Source organism: Stigmatopora argus, chromosome 4 (genome assembly GCF_051989625.1).
Source record: "Stigmatopora argus isolate UIUO_Sarg chromosome 4, RoL_Sarg_1.0, whole genome shotgun sequence".
Classification (NCBI taxonomy): Eukaryota; Metazoa; Chordata; class Actinopteri; order Syngnathiformes; family Syngnathidae; genus Stigmatopora; species Stigmatopora argus.
The window spans coordinates 15831107-15849050 of NC_135390.1; the positions used below are offsets into that span (position 1 = coordinate 15831107).

At 39.0% G+C, this 17944-nt stretch overlaps 3 protein-coding genes across 3 annotated transcripts in view; 2 read left to right on the top strand and 1 right to left on the bottom strand.

Annotated features, from left to right (window-relative positions):
• LOC144072812 (hemicentin-1-like) lies at positions 1–11485 on the top strand. The gene is made up of 22 exons (XM_077598129.1): positions 1–46; positions 279–599; positions 1061–1342; positions 1784–2047; positions 2176–2454; positions 2522–2791; positions 2859–3137; positions 3338–3601; positions 4309–4587; positions 4658–4933; positions 4993–5271; positions 5477–5740; positions 6598–6876; positions 6960–7229; positions 7295–7573; positions 7638–7904; positions 8605–8880; positions 9078–9332; positions 9464–9572; positions 9724–9737; positions 9828–9893; positions 9967–11485. Exons 1-22 carry the CDS (start codon positions 1–3, stop codon positions 9990–9992), a joined length of 4944 nt encoding a protein of 1647 aa, XP_077454255.1. The 3' UTR covers positions 9993–11485.
• A 1680-nt stretch (positions 11486–13165) lies between these two features.
• Positions 13166–17944, bottom strand: part of grik5 (glutamate receptor, ionotropic, kainate 5) — a 146945-nt gene continuing 142166 nt past the window's right edge. Inside the window, exons 22-28 of the transcript XR_013299850.1 lie at positions 17477–17554; positions 17161–17367; positions 16746–17007; positions 16523–16645; positions 16141–16247; positions 15837–15999; positions 13166–13291 (exon numbers count right to left, since the gene is read on the bottom strand). The gene's annotated coding sequence lies outside the window, so the exon portion shown is untranslated. The remainder of the gene's footprint in view (positions 13292–15836; positions 16000–16140; positions 16248–16522; positions 16646–16745; positions 17008–17160; positions 17368–17476; positions 17555–17944) is intronic.
• LOC144072813 (cell adhesion molecule CEACAM16-like) lies at positions 15192–17606 on the top strand. The gene is made up of 5 exons (XM_077598131.1): positions 15192–15262; positions 15770–16090; positions 16822–17097; positions 17184–17432; positions 17514–17606. Exons 1-5 carry the CDS (start codon positions 15217–15219, stop codon positions 17585–17587), a joined length of 966 nt encoding a protein of 321 aa, XP_077454257.1. The 5' UTR covers positions 15192–15216; the 3' UTR covers positions 17588–17606.

The following is a 17944-nucleotide window of genomic DNA, read 5'->3' on the forward strand; positions in this document are numbered from 1 at the left end:
ATGACAACCTCAGTATTTCTGCTGATTGTCTTGGGTGCCCTCACAGGTATGCCATAATACTTTTGATATTATAACGCCATAGCTTATATTGTAAAATGACAGCTCGTTATTTGCTTATCAAAGCGGTAATTCCTAATAAGCATTTAAAATATATGATTGAATATTGAATTATTCTATAATTAAATATTATATTCCACATGTGGATTCAAATCATGATAAATGATGAATACATTCCAAATGAGTGGATTATGAATGACTTCCATATTTGATACTTGTAGGCTCAAGCCATGGATCGGGTGTGCTGCCTAACAACGTGGCCGCAATTACTGGAGAAAAGAAGTTATTCATTGTGGAATTGACTCCACCAACGACACCAATAACTTCTATCGTCTGGAGCTTTACAGATGTGAATGGCGTCTATACTGAAATAACATCCCTCAACAATGCAAACCCCACGTACCGAGACAGGATCACCCTCTTCCCTGAAACGGGATCTCTGGAGCTCAGGAATTTGACCCTGAGTGATCATGGTGTTTACAAAGTCATCATAACAATTGGTGCAGTGCAACAAATAGGAAGCTCTGAACTGGAGATGCATGGTATGTTAGAATTATATGATAGATTCACCATTTGTAAAGGCAAATCAAGTGAATGTTTCATTTTCTGAAGTCTATACAGGGCCAAAACGTCCCTGTTGATGACCTTTACCAAAAATAACACTTGAAATCTCTCAAATCTTGTTTACTTTTTGGCCATTCAAAAGGTAAATTTAAGAATAACAGGAAAAAGTCGAGATGGACTTTGTTGAATTAGTCAGAGGCAGTTTAAATGATGCGGACAACGTTTAACAAATTTTGAATGTGATTGGGGTCTTCTGATAGTGATAAAAAATTGAAATACCTATCTTTATTACATTTTTTTATTTTACTAAAACCTGACATTGGAACATGGGTTTTATTATATACTTAAATATAGTCATAAATTGTGTTCCATCAGCGGATGAAGTTTGTGTAAGTCATAGAATTATTTTTTATTTTTTTTATTTTTTTTCCATTCACAGAACTGATCGAAGGTGTGACCGTTAAGGCCAGCAACACAGACCTGCTGGAGACAAGCGACTCAGTCACTATAACCTGCTCCACGTCCACCGGTACTAAACTTGTTTACCGCTGGCTGAACGTAACTACCGAGATGACGTCTGGTGACAGAGTTCAGATCACGGAGGGAGGCTCCAAGCTCACCATAACCAGCGTGACCCGTTATGACAAGGGACCTTACAGGTGTTTTGTCTCCAACGCGGTCAGCAGCAGCACCAGCCGCCCTGTCGAACTCTACATCAGCTGTGAGCTCCTCTAGTGGATTTTTCACCTGCTCGGTTTATGTTATGTGGTACCAACCTGAACATAGTAAATCATTTTCTGTCTTGGATGGAAGTATTATAAGCACTCCCAGTTCAAATGGATTGAATGTCTATCTCTGTCAATGGCAGCTAATAACTTAACCTTGCCTACACATTTTGAAATCACAATTGCCTTTGAGATTCCTATAACTCTCCATCCTTGTGGTAAAATAAAAGATGTAAAAAATTGTAAAATGTCTAGCCCCATACCAGTTAGCCTATTCCTGATATCTATGCTCATCTCCATTACTACACAACAGAGAAACTAAATTCAGATTTTTCATTTTACGAAAAAGATTCTTTCCTCTTTTATGTACATAATGAAGTTCCAGGCTGATCCTCTTAAATGTGCACTACTGATTTTTTTTATTATTATCCTTGCAGATGGCCCCGATAAGATGAGTTTAACCATATCTCCGTCACTGGAATATCACACAGTTGGATCCAACATAAACCTGACCTGCTCATCGGACTCTCGACCTCCTCCACTTTACACATGGTTCTTTAATGACAACCAGCAACCTGGTTATGGTCCTGAGTTCAGACTGGAAACTGTTCTAGAAAATCAGAGTGGCAACTACCGCTGTCACGCATATAACGACAAAACACTGAAGTCTCAAAATATCAGCTCAACTATAACTATACTTGGTATGTATACGATATGTCAATTGTAATGACCAGAGAGCAGTGCAGGTTCTAATGAACCGTAGAACAAGGTAGTTTTTTGCAAGAACTCTTGGAATTACAATCCCTTTCATGTTATTTTATTCCCACAGCACCGATCTCCAGGGTGGAAATCAGGACTGACACCACAGACCTTATTGAACTTAGCGGTCCAGTTAGTCTAGTCTGTTCTGTCATTGGTTCTTTGCCCTCTTTTCGCTGGGCCAACGGCAGCACTGAAATTTCAAATAACGACAGAGTTCAGATTACCAATGGAGGTTCCAAACTCACCATCCTCAATATTATCCGCTATGATACGGGACCATTTCGATGCCTTGCATCCAATCCTATCAGCAGTGGCATCAGTGATCCTATGGTTCTGTCTGTTTACTGTGAGTAACAAACCCGACGATCACATTTCTAAGCTCATCCATGACAGTTTTTCTCCTCTCATGACAGACGGTCCGGAGAATATTACACTGACCAAAACACCGTTCCAAGATCACTACAATGAAGGTTCGGACGTTGACCTCTTGTGCTCTGCTTCTTCGGTCCCTTTACCGCAATTTCGTTGGTTAAAAAACGAAAACCTCTTGACCCACACTGGACCGGCGCTCCAGCTAAAGAAGATTCAATATAATCAGAGAGGAAACTACTCTTGTCAGGCCTTTAATGACAAAACTCAGAAGACTGAGACATCAGTGCCTGTTGTTATTTCAGTGATAAGATGTAAGATCCATAGAATTATGCACGTTAAAGGAAGTTTTCATCCTTAACATTTTTTTCCCGCCTACAGTGGATATCACCAATGTGGTGATAATTCCCAGCAAAACAGAAATGGAAGAGTTCAGCGGCTCAGTTAGTCTCACCTGCACCTTTGATGGAGTTGATCCCAATTTTGTTTGGCGTAACGGCAGTTCCGTGTTGACGGCCGGAGACGGAATCCAGATTCAGAGCAATGGTGCTGTCGTCACCATCCTTAACGTGACCCGGTACGACGAAGGGCCTTACACCTGCCAGGTCTCCAACAGCTTTAGCAGCGCCACCAGTCCTCCGCTGAAACTCTCCATCATCTGTGAGTCGATGAAAGTTATTTACACTGTTAGTGCAGGTTTTATTTTAATCATCTAAAAAGGTAAAAAAACGTGAAAAAGAAAACGTACGGATCTGTGAAAAACCAACGCTCTTACAATAACACTATTTGTATCTAGAGTAGAACCACTAACATTTTCATTAATTTCTTTCTTTTGTCTTGGTACAATCCATATTGTGAAGATGGCCCTGAGAACATCCTTTTATCCATATCCCCTTTACTGGAATACCACACGGTTGGCTCCAACATCGACCTGACCTGCTCATCTGTATCTAGACCTCCTGCAGTGTACCAATGGTTCTTCAATGGAAACCCGTTTTCGACTTCTGCACCTGAGCTCAGACTGACGAACGTTCAAGAGAGTCAGAGTGGAAACTATCGCTGTCAAGCTTATAACAGCAAAACACAGAAGTCTCAATCACAGAGCACGACTATAACTATACTCAGTACGTATATGATATGAACTAAAGGTGTCCCTGATCCTAGCCGATCACGTCATTTTTCTTGTGACCAGAATCAGGTCATAAAAATAATCGTGTTTCAAAAATGCATTTCAAAATATTTATTGAAAAATTTTAAGGGCTGCAATGCAACAAATTAACCCAAAGGTACAAAAATATTGTAAAAAGAAGCTAAAACATCTGTTCATGAGTCAATGCGATAGGAGACTTGTGCTCTTGAGACAGCATTCTGTAATGGGTTGATGAACCAATATTTTGGATCTAATCAGTATTATGCTTTATATTACAAATGCAACTCTTAGGTTTTAATTTCCACTTGGCAACCAGCCATTGCAATTGAAAACATTCTAAGTTACCCTACATGGTTGAATAGATGAGAAATAAACACAAAACAGAATAAATAAACATTACAACAAACAAAAACTTTACTTTTTAAAAATGAATACATAGATTTTGGTTGCAATCCTAGTTTTTTTAACTATAATGTAACCAGTATATCAACTTGAATTTTATTTACATTTATTAACATTTCAGAAACACTGGTACATGCTGTAAAGTTCAAAGAAAATTCAATTAATTTTCTCCTTAATACAAACTGGTCCTCAAGTCTCAATTATACCAAAGAAAATGGTTGTTCTTGGATAAAATCACTCAAGAAATTTGAACTCTTTTTTTCAAATTTCTTTTCACAGAACCCATTTCCAGAGTGGAAGTCAGGACTGAGACCACAGACCTTATTGAACTCAGCGGTCCAGTTAGTCTGTATTGTTCAGCCACTGGTTCTTCGCTCTCTTTCCGCTGGGCCAACAGCAGCACTGAAATTACGGATAATGATCGAGTTCAGATTACCAATGGAGGCTCCACCCTCACCATCCTCAGTGTTACCCGCTATGACACGAAACCATTTCGATGCCATGTATCCAACCTGATCAGCACTGGGACTAGCGATCCTGTGGTCCTGTCTGTTTACTGTGAGCCTCAAACTCAATTGTCAACTATTACATTGCCATGCTCATTAATGACAGTTTTCCCTCATCATAGATGGACCAGAGAATATTAAACTGACCAAAACACCATTCGTAGAACACCACGAGGAAGGTTCGGACGTTGACCTCTTGTGCTCTGTTGCTTCGGTCCCTTTACCACAATTCCGTTGGTTCAAAAACGGAAACCTCTTGACCCACACTGGACAGGCGCTCCAGCTAAAGAAGATTCAATTTAATCAGAGAGGAAACTACTCCTGTCAGGCCTTTAATGACAAAACTCAGAAGACTCAGACATCAGTGCCTGTTGCTATTTCAGTGATAAGATGTAAGCGTCATAGAATTGTGCACGTTGAAGGAAGTTTTCATCCTTACATTTTTCTCCCCCTCTAGGGGGTATCACCAATGTGGTGATAATTCCCAGCAAAACAGAAATGGAAGAGTTCAGCGGCTCAGTTAGTCTCACCTGCACCTTTGATGGAATTGCTCCCAATTTTGTTTGGCGTAACGGCAGTTCCGTTTTGACGGCCGGAGACGGAATCCAGATTCAGAGCAATGGTGCTGTCGTCACCATCCTTAACGTGACCCGGTACGACGAAGGGCCTTACACCTGCCAGGTCTCCAACAACTTTAGCAGCGCCACCAGTCCTCCGCTGAAACTCTCCATCATCTGTGAGTCGATGAAAGTTATTTACACTTTTAGTGCAGTTTTTATTTAATCATCTAAAAGGTAAAAAGCCGTGAAAAAGAAAAAGTACGGATCTGTGAAAAACCAACGCTCTTAGAGTAACACTGTATATTTGTATCTAGAATAGAACTACCACTAACATTTTCATTAATTTCTTTCTTTTGTCTCGATACAATCCATATTGTGAAGATGGCCCTGAGAACATCCGTTTATCCATATCCCCTTTACTGGAATACCACACGGTTGGCTCCAACATCGACCTGACCTGCTCATCTGTATCTAGACCTCCTGCAGTGTACCAATGGTTCTTCAATGAAAACCCGTTTTCGACTTCTGCACCTAAGCTCAGACTGACGAATGTTCAAGAGAGTCAGAGTGGAAACTATCGCTGTCAAGCTTATAACAGCAAAACACAGAAGTCTCAATCACAGAGCACGACTATAGCTATACTCAGTACGTATATGATATGAACTAAAGTTGTCCCTGATCCTAGCCGATCACGTCATTTTTCTTGGGACCAGAATCAGGTCATAAATAAAATCGTGTTTCAAAAATGCATTTCAAAATATTTATTGAAAAATTTTAAGGGCTGCAATGCAACAAATTAACCCAAAGGTACAAAAATATTGTAAAAAGAAGCTAAAACATCTGTTCATGAGTCAATGCGATAGGAGACTTGTGCTCTTGAGACAGCATTCTGTAATGGGTTGATGAACCAATATTTTGGATCTAATCAGTATTATGCTTTATATTACAAATGCAACTCTTAGGTTTTAATTTCCACTTGGCAACCAGCTATTGCAATTGAAAACATTCTAAAGTACCCTACATGGTTGAATAGATGATACCAGTGGTTCTTTAATGAAAACCCGTTTATTTCTGCACCTGAGATCAGACTGACGAACATTCAAGAGAGTCAGAGTGGAAACTACCGCTGTCAAGCCTATAACAACAAAACACTGAAGTATCAAACCAAGAGCATGACTATAACTATACGGAGTATGTATACTGAACATATTTCCAATGAATGCATTTTAGTGAATGTGTTTATTCGAGCAAAGCAGGCGACGTCAAATGTCGAACCATGCTCTTCATGGCACTAAGCAATAATCAGGCAGGCTCTGGTTTTGTAGTGTGACAACTTGTTCGTTCCAAAACACACTGCAGCATCATGACAAAGCTTTGTGTAATGTGACACTGCGATTGTTGACCAAAGAAATCGTGTAGTCACAGGAATGCATTAGTCTCAAATAAACTGCAAAAAAAAAATGTTTGAATTATATAAACATTTTTCTTATTTTTTTTCACAGGACCAATTTCCAGAGTAGAGGTCTGGACCAACAACACAAACCTCTTTGAATTCAGCGGTCCCGTGACTTTGTTTTGTTCCGCCGCTGGATCTTGGCCATCCTTCCGCTGGACTAACGGTAGCTCTGAGATAACTGATACTGATCGAGTTCAGATTACCACTGGAGGCTCCCAACTCACCATCCTCAGTGTTACCCGCTATGATACGAGACCATTTCGGTGCCATGTATTCAACCAGATCAGCAATGGGACTAGCGATCCTCTGGTTCTTTCTGTTTACTGTGAGTCATAAACCTTAGTGTCAAAGAGACATGACTATCACATTGCTATGCACATCAATGACAGTTTTTACCCCTCATGTTAGATGGACCGGAGAATATTAAACTGACGAAAACACCGTTCGAAGAACACCACTATGAAGGTTCGGACGTTGACCTCTTGTGCTCTGTTTCTTCGGTCCCTTTACCACAATTCCGTTGGTTCAAAAACGGAAACCCCTTGACCCATACTGGATCAGCACTACACCTAAAGAATATTCATTTCGATCAGAGAGGAAACTACTCCTGTCAGGCCTTGAATGACAAAACGCAGAAGACTCTTACATCGGAGCCCCTTGCTGTATCAGTGATAAGCTGTAAGATCGATAGAAATGCACAATGCAGGAGGTTTTCATTCTCACATATTTTTTTTGGTCTCCAGTAGAAATCTCCAATGTGGTGATCATTCCCAACATCACAGACCTGGAGGAGTTCACCGGTTCAGTCAGTCTCAACTGCTCCTTTGATGGATTGTTTCCCAACTTTGGTTGGCGTAACGGCAGTTCCGTGTTGACGGCCGGAGACCGAGTCCAAATTGACAGCAATGGTGCTGTTGTCACAATCCTAAAGGTGAGCCGCTACGACGAGGGGCCTTACACCTGCCAGGTCTTCAACAACTACAGCAATGCCACCAGCCCTCCACTGAAACTCTCTATCAGCTGTGAGTTGACCACGATTCTTGACATTGTGATTGGTAGTTTTAACGTTTTTGCATTGTGCCACAGATGGACCAGAAAACATTCATTTGGAAATATTTCCACCATGGGGCTACTTTGAGACAGGATCCAATATCAGCATGTCCTGCTCAGCTGCATCCAGACCTCTTGCCACATTTAAGTGGTTACAAAATGGATACTTGTTGAACCATACAGGATCAAAGTTCAACCTGGTGAATGTACAAGAGAATCAGAGCGGAAACTACAGCTGTCGGGCCGTTAACAGCAAAACTTTGAAACAACAAACAACAAGGCCATCAGCCATTATTATACAGAGTAAGTCATAACAGATCAGATTAAGTTGTCCTTATTCTTTTATGATCGAGTATAAATTCATAAGCACCTGAATGCAAATTTTATGGTGAATTTGCAATTTGTGGTAGGAGAAAATTTGCGCTTACTCTTCCAGTGGATACATTATTTGCTGGTTATGCTCTTTAGTTTGTTGTTATGTGATAATTTCAGTTTTGTTACGACACTGTGACCTCTTGACATTATCCTTCAGTCTCAGACTTTTAATTCAGTTTTAGCACTGCAATTTTTTATCTTGCACTTTGATACTTGCACTAAAACACTATAGCTACCTCACGTGCTGCTAACTACTTTAGTCACTTTTTTATATCACTTCCTTTTTATTGTATATGAATCTTTTTATGATGACCATTTATGTGTGCACTTTATGGTGAATCTTTAAATCCCATTGTACTTGTATAATGCCAATTAAGGCATCTAATTCAATTTGAGATTATGCCCAGCCATAATTTGTTGTGGAAGTGGACGTAAACCTGTTCTTCTGCAAATTGTCCCTCACTTGTGAGCATTACTATATAGAGACAACATGTAATTTTAGTCGGGTCATCCCTTTAATATTTTTACACTCAACTCACTCCAGAGTGCAACTCGCAGCCTCGGTCGAACTATGAAAAAAAACTGATTTATAGTCCGAAAAAAACAATAATTTATTTGTTATCCACAGGACCGGTTTCCAACGTGACTCTTACAGCAAGCAGGACAGTCATGTTTGAGTTTAACTCCACTACGATGTACTGCTCTGCTGCTGGATCCGGACTCTCCTACCGATGGTTTAACGGAAGCTTGGAGGTTCCAATTGATCATAGGGTTCAGCTCACCCACGGCGGCTCCAGGCTTACCATAGTCAACGTGACCCGCTATGAACAGAGATCATTCAGGTGCAACGTTTCCAACGCTGTCAGTGTTGGACTCAGTCAGTGGTTGCATCTCTTCATTCAGTGTGAGTTCAAGAGAGCCAAATGGATTGAGTTATCTATCTATTTAGTGTCTGATCTGTTTGGTAATGGCGCGAACAGGGTAAGGCCATGGGTGGCCAAACCCCCCAATAAATTTACTAGCCAACTCATGGTGCCGCAATTTCTGAACATTACAATTGTTCCTCTACTACCCTTTTAATCTTAATCTGTTAATCGGCAGATGGTCCAGACTACCTGTCCATCGAGGGCCCGGACTCTGTTTACGTTGGACAATATGCAATGCTTCTCTGCCGAGCCTCGTCTGTGCCGACGGGGAGCTTTACCTGGCTTTTCAATGGAAAGCCCACTAGCGTACACTCGGCCAACTACGTCATTGATTTAAGCCGGAGTTCGGATGCTGGGAAGTACGTCTGCACAGCCCAAAATGCTGTTACGGGGAAGAGTGCAACAGCAAGCCACGACTTAGCCATTTTAGGTACGTCAAATACCAAAGCACAATACGTACAGACTTCTATTCCCACTGCAGCACTCTTAATGGCATTTGTAAATAAGTTGGAGAATAATGCAATTCACTGTGACTGAGTATAAAATGTTATTTTTTTTCAGACTTCCCGGTGTGCTACCACTCAGCGGCTGCGGGTGTGGGCGCTGCCATAGCAATCTTATGCTTAATTTTACTTGTTGCAGTGATCTTGTTGATCATATTTTGTGCAAGGTGATTTTTTTCATATTATTATGCAGAATTGATACTTAGTGAATAATTGTGGACTATACAGTAAGATTAGGTGCATGCATTTAAGGATTGACTTTATTGCTTTGTTCAGGATCTTTTAATAATATTTTATCCTCTTTTTTTCTCTACACAGTGGGAAATGCGCAGGTAATTAGTCATGTTTTTTATTTCTATATATATATATATATATATTAAAAAAACTTTATTGCTGTATGACAAAACATTTTACTTCTCTAGGGATGTGTGACAAGAACTCAGAATCGTACAAGGTGTCAAATGGAGCTACGACTACTTCTGCAAATGGTGAGTTTGACAAGTTTGTTGGTATCCGGATATGAACATTGATCATTATTTTGTTTGTGACTTATTTTTACAGGAGAAGAAAATGCGAAGGCCATTTAAAGGAGTAGTGCAATGTGTCTTAAGGTTGGAAAGTAGCTGCTGTTGGCGTATGTGATTGTACTGGCTTCAATGTGTATATATGTATATTAGGTTTGGACAGGTTATTAGTTAGACCATTTTTACTGTTAATGTTATATCTGCGTTCAGGTAATCACAGTATGTGAGTGAACTACATATGAATCCAAAAATAAGGGCAAGTTAATATATATATATTTTTAAACAACTAATTTTCCATAAAATACTGGCAGCTGTGGTTGTCAGAATTATACCGTTAAATAAACAAGGAAACTGTAAAACGTTCATTGTTAAATTAACAAAAAACATCTTGAAAATAATTGGATTTCATTGTATATTGAACATGCAACTGTTGTTTTAACCTCAACTTACAGTCAGAAGTACATACATGTCTTTAACAAGTAAGACAGTGGAGACCTCATAGTATTCTTGTTCTATCCCCTTTTCCAATAAGAACTTGAAGCCAAGCTTTCACAGTCAGGTATGCTAACTTTTAAGGCAAGAGTATACATTACACTCTTTCAAATAAGAAATATGTAAGATTTCCACTTCAATTATTGACTAAATGCCCTTATATTTAAAAAGTCATTAAATAAATAGTATCAACACGGCTTTCCCATTTTAAAAGTCGATTGTCAGCCTCAAAAAGTTATTTTCATTCGGTTTATGTCCCACCCTCAAACCATCAGCCAAGTACGAGATCAGTTCTTTGAACGATGTTGTGTACCAATAGACCAGGAAAAAAAAAAATCGCATTCCAAATGTCAAATAAGTCATGTCAAATTTAGAGACAAAACAAGGTTATAGATTGGTAATGCCTTCGATCAATCGAGACAACTGAAAAGAAAGAGAAAATATAGTACGCATTGGATGCCAGAGCAGCTGCGTGCTGCACAGTTTGAGACATCCAGTGGTCTTTTTGGGGAAAAGATTGAGCATCCGTGACCATAAAATCAAGGTTAGGATGGATCGTTTATTATACCTTGACGCTTAGTTTATTACACACTGTTACATATCGATGACAAATATTCTGATGTTTGTGCACAATGTTAGCAAGCACTGTTGGTGCACAGCATGTAAATGCTTACACATTCAATAAAAGATACATATAAAGAATTAACAATAAAATAAGCGTCCACTTCTTAAAGCTACTATAACTCTTCTGGTGTTGCATATTTTTTCATCCCTTTTTGGACCTTAAAGTTTTTTGTTTCCTTGAGGAAAGTCTTGCTTGTGAGGCAATGAGGTGAAAGTTAACGTATATTTGGATTTACGTTCAACTGGGATCCTCCATTGCGCTTAATGTATTGTGAAAAGCTATCCAACAATGCTATGGTTTCAACGACGCTTCACTTTAATATAAAAAAAGCTGCAGGCAAATTTTACATTAAGTAAAATGATTATATCCTGTTTTTTTGTGTTTAATTCTTATTCAAAACTCAACTTTATTTTAATGCGATTGGCAGGCCATGAATTCAGGGTGTAACCCATCTGTTGCCGATAGTTATAGGCTCCAGCACCCCCTGCGAACCTCATGAAGATAAGCGGTATGGGAAAGGAAACCAAAATACTTGCCAGATTCGTTCAATTCTTGTGAAGCATCCAGATCTCTCAAAGCAGCATTCAGTTAGTCTCCTCACCTGTGGAATAAATCCATGCATTAGCATTAGCTGATACTGTGCCAATACACAATGTATGACTTGTGCTTTTATCCATTTATTTGTGTATTTATTTAAATTTCCTACTTTCCGACTGTTTTTTTTTCAACTGCGTCATACCGCTTTTTAAATGGACTTTTTCTGTATCCTTTCAGTTGTCCTTTGATTGTTTATGTTTTGAATTGTCTTGCCGAGTTCATTGGGAATGTTAAACACTTAGAAGAGGGGTAGGGAACCTATGGCTCGGGAGCCACATGTGGCTCTTTTGATGGTTGCATATGGCTCTGAGCTAAAATATGGAAACCGGTGGTGAGAGAGCCGAGTCCCAAACGCACCAATAGGAACGTCACGTCGGCACTGCGGCATTGACTTTTTTTTTCCATTAGTCTTCTGCATCTATTCTCTCATTGATATTCATTGATTAGCAACAGCGTAACAATGTTGTCAAAAGAATTCAAAGACTTTTTGTACTTTAAAAGTGGTAAAATGACTAAAAAATTGGCACATTTTCATGTATTTTGACTTTTAAATTGTGAGTATGGCTCTCAGGGAATAACATTTGAAAATAGTCATTGTTTATGGCTCTCTCTTTCAAAAAGGTTCCCGACCCCTGACTTAGAATTATCTTGTGTTGAATTGTGCTATACAAATATACATTTGCCCGGCCTTATGTAATAATAATACAATTTAACTGAATTGTTTTTTAGGGAATAAAGGGAACGACAACAAAACAAGTACTGCCTATACATTGCCACAGTACATACAATAATATAAATTCCAATTTTGAAGCAATGTACGTATTAATGCGTATTTTCAAAAGTGCCAAAGCACTGCCCTCTTGTGTTTGTATGTAGGTCAAGATTTAATTTTCCAATTGTATAAAGTCTGTCTTGATTAGATTTAACAACCTTCAAACTATTTAATACAATATTATATAAACACTTAACACAGTTAGTTGTATTTTACCTAAAGCACGTGTCAAAGTGGAGGCCCGGGGGCCAAATCTGGCCCGCCGCATCATTTTGTGTGGCCCGGGAAAGTAAATCATGAGTGCCGACTTTCTGTTTTAGGATCAAATTAAAATGAAGATTATAGATGTATATTAAATTTCCTGATTTTCCTCCTTTTAAATCAATAATTGTAATTTTTTAATCAATTTTTTTGTTTTTCGTTCAAAAATCATTTTGTAAAATCTAAAATAAAATAAAAAAAGCTAAAATAAACATTGTTTTAGATCTATAAAAAACTGAATATTCAGGGATTTTAATCCAGTTCTTTTAATCCATTTATAAAAAAAAAATCTAAATATTATATCTAAAATGGTCCGGCCCACGTGAAATCCCGCGAACCAACCCGAGTCTGACACCCTTGACCTAAAGCAATGGAATATTTTTTATGGATTTGAAATATCTTGAACATGAATGAAAACATTATAAGTAAATTGCTTACCTAAAAGATTGTTCATCGATGGTTTTCTGTTTTGATGGATTTCGTGAGTGAACGTGAAAAATGTGTACGTTCAACACTCAACGAAACCTTCCCTCTTTTTCTGAGCTATAACATCCGAGTCGTAAGGGATTGGACGTCTAGCACAGTCAATGGAAGTCAGTGAGTTAAATGAGTGGCCTGTAATTAAAAATAATAAAAGAAAATCATAACTCATGCATAAAGGGTTATATTGCTCAAAGCAAGAAAATTTATATATTTTGACTGTTTTGCTATTGAAGATAACATTTCAATTTATTTGTTAGGTAAGCAGGATTTATTTATTTTCATTAAAGTTTAAAAGTAGTCAAATAAATGGCTTTGTTTTTAAAATCCTATTTGATAGTTTTAAATACATTATTTTTTACATTATGTTTTCTAAGGAATTATTTTCACAGTAGTTTCACTGAGGTCAGAATTCTAAATATATTTGAGGCCTATTGAGTAGAAATAAATTGACTTTTTTTGTGATTGATTACAGTGTCCCACCGGCTCTTGTCTTTCCTCTGCATGAGCATCAGTCAATAATTCAAAAGAACACTCACTTGTCTTCTCTAATGCTCTGTTGTCAGGTGTGTTTTTTAAAATTATTATTAAACTGATATTCCAACATGAATAAATTATGAAACATTATATTTCAAGCAGATGTCACCAAGGACAAAGTTAACTTATATAGTTCTTTTAAGCAGGATGGTGAAACTATGTTTTCCAGTCATTGCTCTTACTGTCAATCCTTAGGTTTCTTCATTACAGAAATAACGGGTTGAGTCACCTTGTATTTGCGCTTTAGTAGTCAGCTGACAAAGGTACTTTGTTCACATAAGTCTACATGTAGTAAAATGCAATTGTGTCATTCAAACCGGTAGTTTCGCCCATCACACTGTGTTCATGTAGCTCCATTTATGACACCTGATGTGTCACTTTTTTCATGTGATGGCATAAAATTCCTTTTTTTGTTCCTATATTGTCCACTGAGAAAAAAAAACTTGTATTAGGAAATTTACCCAAATGACAGGGAACGATCAAGTGCACACCAAAGAGGGTTTAAACTTCAAACCTTCTATCCAGGTAGCAAATTTCTGACATAGCAATCCTTTGTCAAATGAAGCTCCTCAACTCACTTTACACTTTTCACATATAGACAACATCTTTCCTACTTTTGGCCCAAATATGAAAACAATTGCAGGTAATGTGTGAATCGGTGAATAACAACAGATAAATCACCCACAAATCCTGCGAAAGTACATCTGGAAAAAAATATTTTTTTGTTTGTTTTAGTTTTTAACCACCCAAACATAACATTTGCCATGGTCCAAATAGAAAGAAAAAAAATCACAAATGTTATTTTTGTTGGACAAAGGCTATGTTTTGAGTAGGTATGTTCAGCTTGAAAATAGTTGAAGGATGGAGTAATTCTACGATGGTTTGCAAAGAATGGTTGAGTGTCTCCATTAAGTCTTTGATCTTCCTACCAGTGAGGAAGGAAAAATCTGACTGCTGCTGATCAAACAGTATTCTCCCATAAGCACTCACTTAAAAGCCCAAAAAGGGGTGTGCAAACAATCACAAACCATCTTTAATGCGACTCAGTCTTTGCCATCGCACACTCATTGTCTAATAAAGTAGTATACATAATAAAAGACCATATTTTCGAAACCCAAAGGCATACTGTATTAAAGTTGATATTTCTGAATTCAGCACATATACAAGGCGCTCCGAATTATTAGGCAAACAAGCTAGCATGCATTCTAGTGTATGCTTTTAGAAAGGCAACAAGCGCAAAACTGAGTTTGGTTGTGCTTCATTGAGTTAAGTAGAGACAATTTCATGTGAGGTTTTGTCCACTTTACAAGATTTCATCAATCCATCAAGCAGAACCTTTTAACTAAAGGCATGCTGGTGAGCGTAAACAATGGTTTCGTAAGTTCTGAAGGTTTCTGCGTGACAGCATATTTGCGAACCCACCCAAATTCTCTTTTGGTAGAAGGGGGGGCTTGTAGACCATAAAAGAGAAGGAGTAGACTGGATTTTCTGTTTTTGACTTAAGGACTTGGGCAACAGTCTCCATGGACACCAAGCTGCTCTGGACATCCATCATCTTGCTTCTACCAGGTAGATTTAAGTTGTGAAACTCTTTGAACAGCCTTCAAATTCCTCCCTTCTCTGTCGTTTTGAGTAGCATGAAGTAGCACGAATAATTTATGTATAGTTTATTTTCTGGGGGGAATAGTAACTAAAATTAGATAATGATAAAATCTTGATAAAACAAAATTGATACAATTAAAAAGAAAAGCCCACACTAGTTATTACTCCACTACCTCTAAAGTGGTAAAAAAAAACGTTTTAACGTGATAGTTTTTAACTCATTGCAAGCCATTGACAACGGTAGACGACTAGTTAATTTAAACTAGAAAAAAACAGCTCTGAATGAGTGCCCGATAAATGGTTAAAAGTTAAAGTCAAAGTTTGGAGCTTTGAGTTCACCTACCACACAACACTTGATTTTCCAATTTCAGCTTCCATATCAAAGTAACAAAAGGAAACATCCGAACCACAACTCATATCTAACTTTAATCTATACTTCAATTTTTTCCTCTTTTGTTTTCCTGCCCTTTTCAGGCTCATGCCAAGCTCAGAATGTGCTCCCGGCAGGCCCCCTGAGCGGTGCCGTGTCGGACAGAATTACCTTCAAAACCACCCTCCAGCATCCTGAACTCCCCTTTCTCTCCGTCAGCTGGACCTTCAAAGGTGTCAACGTCATCACGTCCACCAATAGAGACGTGCTCGGGGATGGGTACACAAACAGGATCACCCTGGATCGATCCACCGGGAGCCTGGAGCTCAGGGGGCTGTCGATGGCCGACAGCGGGGAGTATGTGGTCACCATAATACCGCAGGAGGAGAGTCAGAAACAGGGGAAGATCACACTCAATGTCTATGGTGGGTTTTCAATTAAGAAAAAAATTAAAAGTTGCCTCCTGAATTCCTACCTGATGAGGTATTCCGCTAACATCTGACTGGAGAAAGAAAGGCTCAGAAGAGTCGTAAGATTCTGTTTCTTTGGTTTGGGGTTCTCCCAAAAAGTTGGTTGAAGTGGCTGGGGAAACATAGTTGAGTTTTTTTTTCTCAAAATGATGCTCCGTAACACAATTCTGGATTGTGTAGAAGAAAATGGATGAAAAAAATGGTCATGATTCAAAGGAAATTAACAATGCTTTTGTATTATTTTGTTTCAAACTGTTTATCCATTTATTCCGAACACTAAATTTTTGAAAGGGTCGAATAACTGAAAGATTACTCATATCTTTTCTAGATCAAAATTGGCTCAATATTCACAGTCAACAAAAATAATATATATTTAGTTTTGCATACCCTAGCTTGAGTACCTGAAGAACATCCACGTAGGCCTGGGGAGAACATGCAAACTCCACACAATAGGTCAGGACCCACCGGCGATTGAACACTCAATCTTAGAACTGTGAGGCGGACGTCTCCCTGTAAAATATGGTTATAAAATATGAGCTTTCTGTTTAAATAATAGGCTGCTTTGTAATTCCTATAGCTTTTAAAGGTACAAATCCGAGTTAAGACTTACCAACAAGATTATGCGGTGGTTACAAAGGCTTTCTGGACCGTAACTGTTAAGAGCATAATTTCCTTTGTGCCTACAGTGCCGGTCTCCGGAGTGACCGTCCGAGGGCCCAGCGGCATCCTGATCGAAAACAAACACACAGCCAGCATCACGTGCGAGGCGTCCGGCTCTGTCAGCAGCCGAGTGTGGACCAAGGACGGGCAGTATCTTCGTCCTGGACCCACGATCAGCTTCTCTCCGGACAATGAGATCGTCATCATTCGACCTGTTCGGAGCAACGACCATGGCGTCTACCAGTGTAAGGCCAGCAATCCCATCAGCACCGTGGCAGCGGCTTTTAACCTCACCATCAACTGTGAGTACTACAGGCCTCCTCCAGTGTTTTTGCAAAAAAAGAATCATAAAATAAAATACTAACTCTGTTTTCCCAACTTTTCACAGTTGGACCGCACAACGTTTCAATTCTGGGACCATCGGCTGCCACGCCTGGCCGTAAGGTGACATTCCGGTGCTGGGCCTATTCTTTTCCTCCAGCCAGGTTCCACTGGCAGTTCAACGGCAACAGCACCAACGTTAACGGCTCCTCTTTCGTCGTTGAGCATCTGAATGACGCAAGCGTGGGCAACTACACGTGCACGGCCAAAAATGTGGTTACGCAGCGTGAAAACTCCACCATTATTTACTTGAGAGGTACAAATTCACATGCAGTAACGCTTCATTTAGAAATTTCTGACCTGATGTTTCAAATTTGTTGTTTTTTTGTTCATGAAGCGTCCTGTGCCATCCCTTGCTGGTCGATTTTAGCACTGCTCCTTAGTGCAACAAGTTCAAGGTGGATTATGTAGTGTGTTAGAAGGTTACCAGGTGAGTTAAAACACTGGATATGCTCAATAATGACTATAATCAAATTAATTACATTCTTATTTGTGGATGCACGTGTTGAACATCAAGAGGCACACCAAGAAGAGTTTGAAAAAGACGCGACAATGTAAGATACAGTAACAGCGTCGTGTCTTTTGTAGAGGATAAAGCACATGTGTCAAAGTGGCGGCCTGGGGGCCAAATCTGGCCCGCCACATCATTTTGTGTGGCCCGGGAAAGTAAATCATGAGTGCCAACTTTCTGTTTTAGGATCAAATTAAAATGAAGAGTATAGATGTATATTAAATTTCCTGATTTTCCCCCTTTTAAATCAATAATTG

Bases quoted from the DNA above. Each gene is read 5' to 3' on its own strand.
- LOC144072812 (XM_077598129.1), top strand. From the start codon at position 1: ATGACAACCTCAGTATTTCTGCTGATTGTCTTGGGTGCCCTCACAG. The intron at 2,792-2,858 runs GTAAGATCCATA...TCCCGCCTACAG, and splicing joins TGTTATTTCAGTGATAAGAT to TGGATATCACCAATGTGGTG. The intron at 9,894-9,966 runs GTGAGTTTGACA...TTATTTTTACAG, and splicing joins TACGACTACTTCTGCAAATG to GAGAAGAAAATGCGAAGGCC.
- LOC144072813 (XM_077598131.1), top strand. From the start codon at position 15,217: ATGGACACCAAGCTGCTCTGGACATCCATCATCTTGCTTCTACCAG. The intron at 16,091-16,821 runs GTGGGTTTTCAA...TTGTGCCTACAG, and splicing joins GATCACACTCAATGTCTATG to TGCCGGTCTCCGGAGTGACC. The intron at 17,098-17,183 runs GTGAGTACTACA...AACTTTTCACAG, and splicing joins TTTTAACCTCACCATCAACT to TTGGACCGCACAACGTTTCA.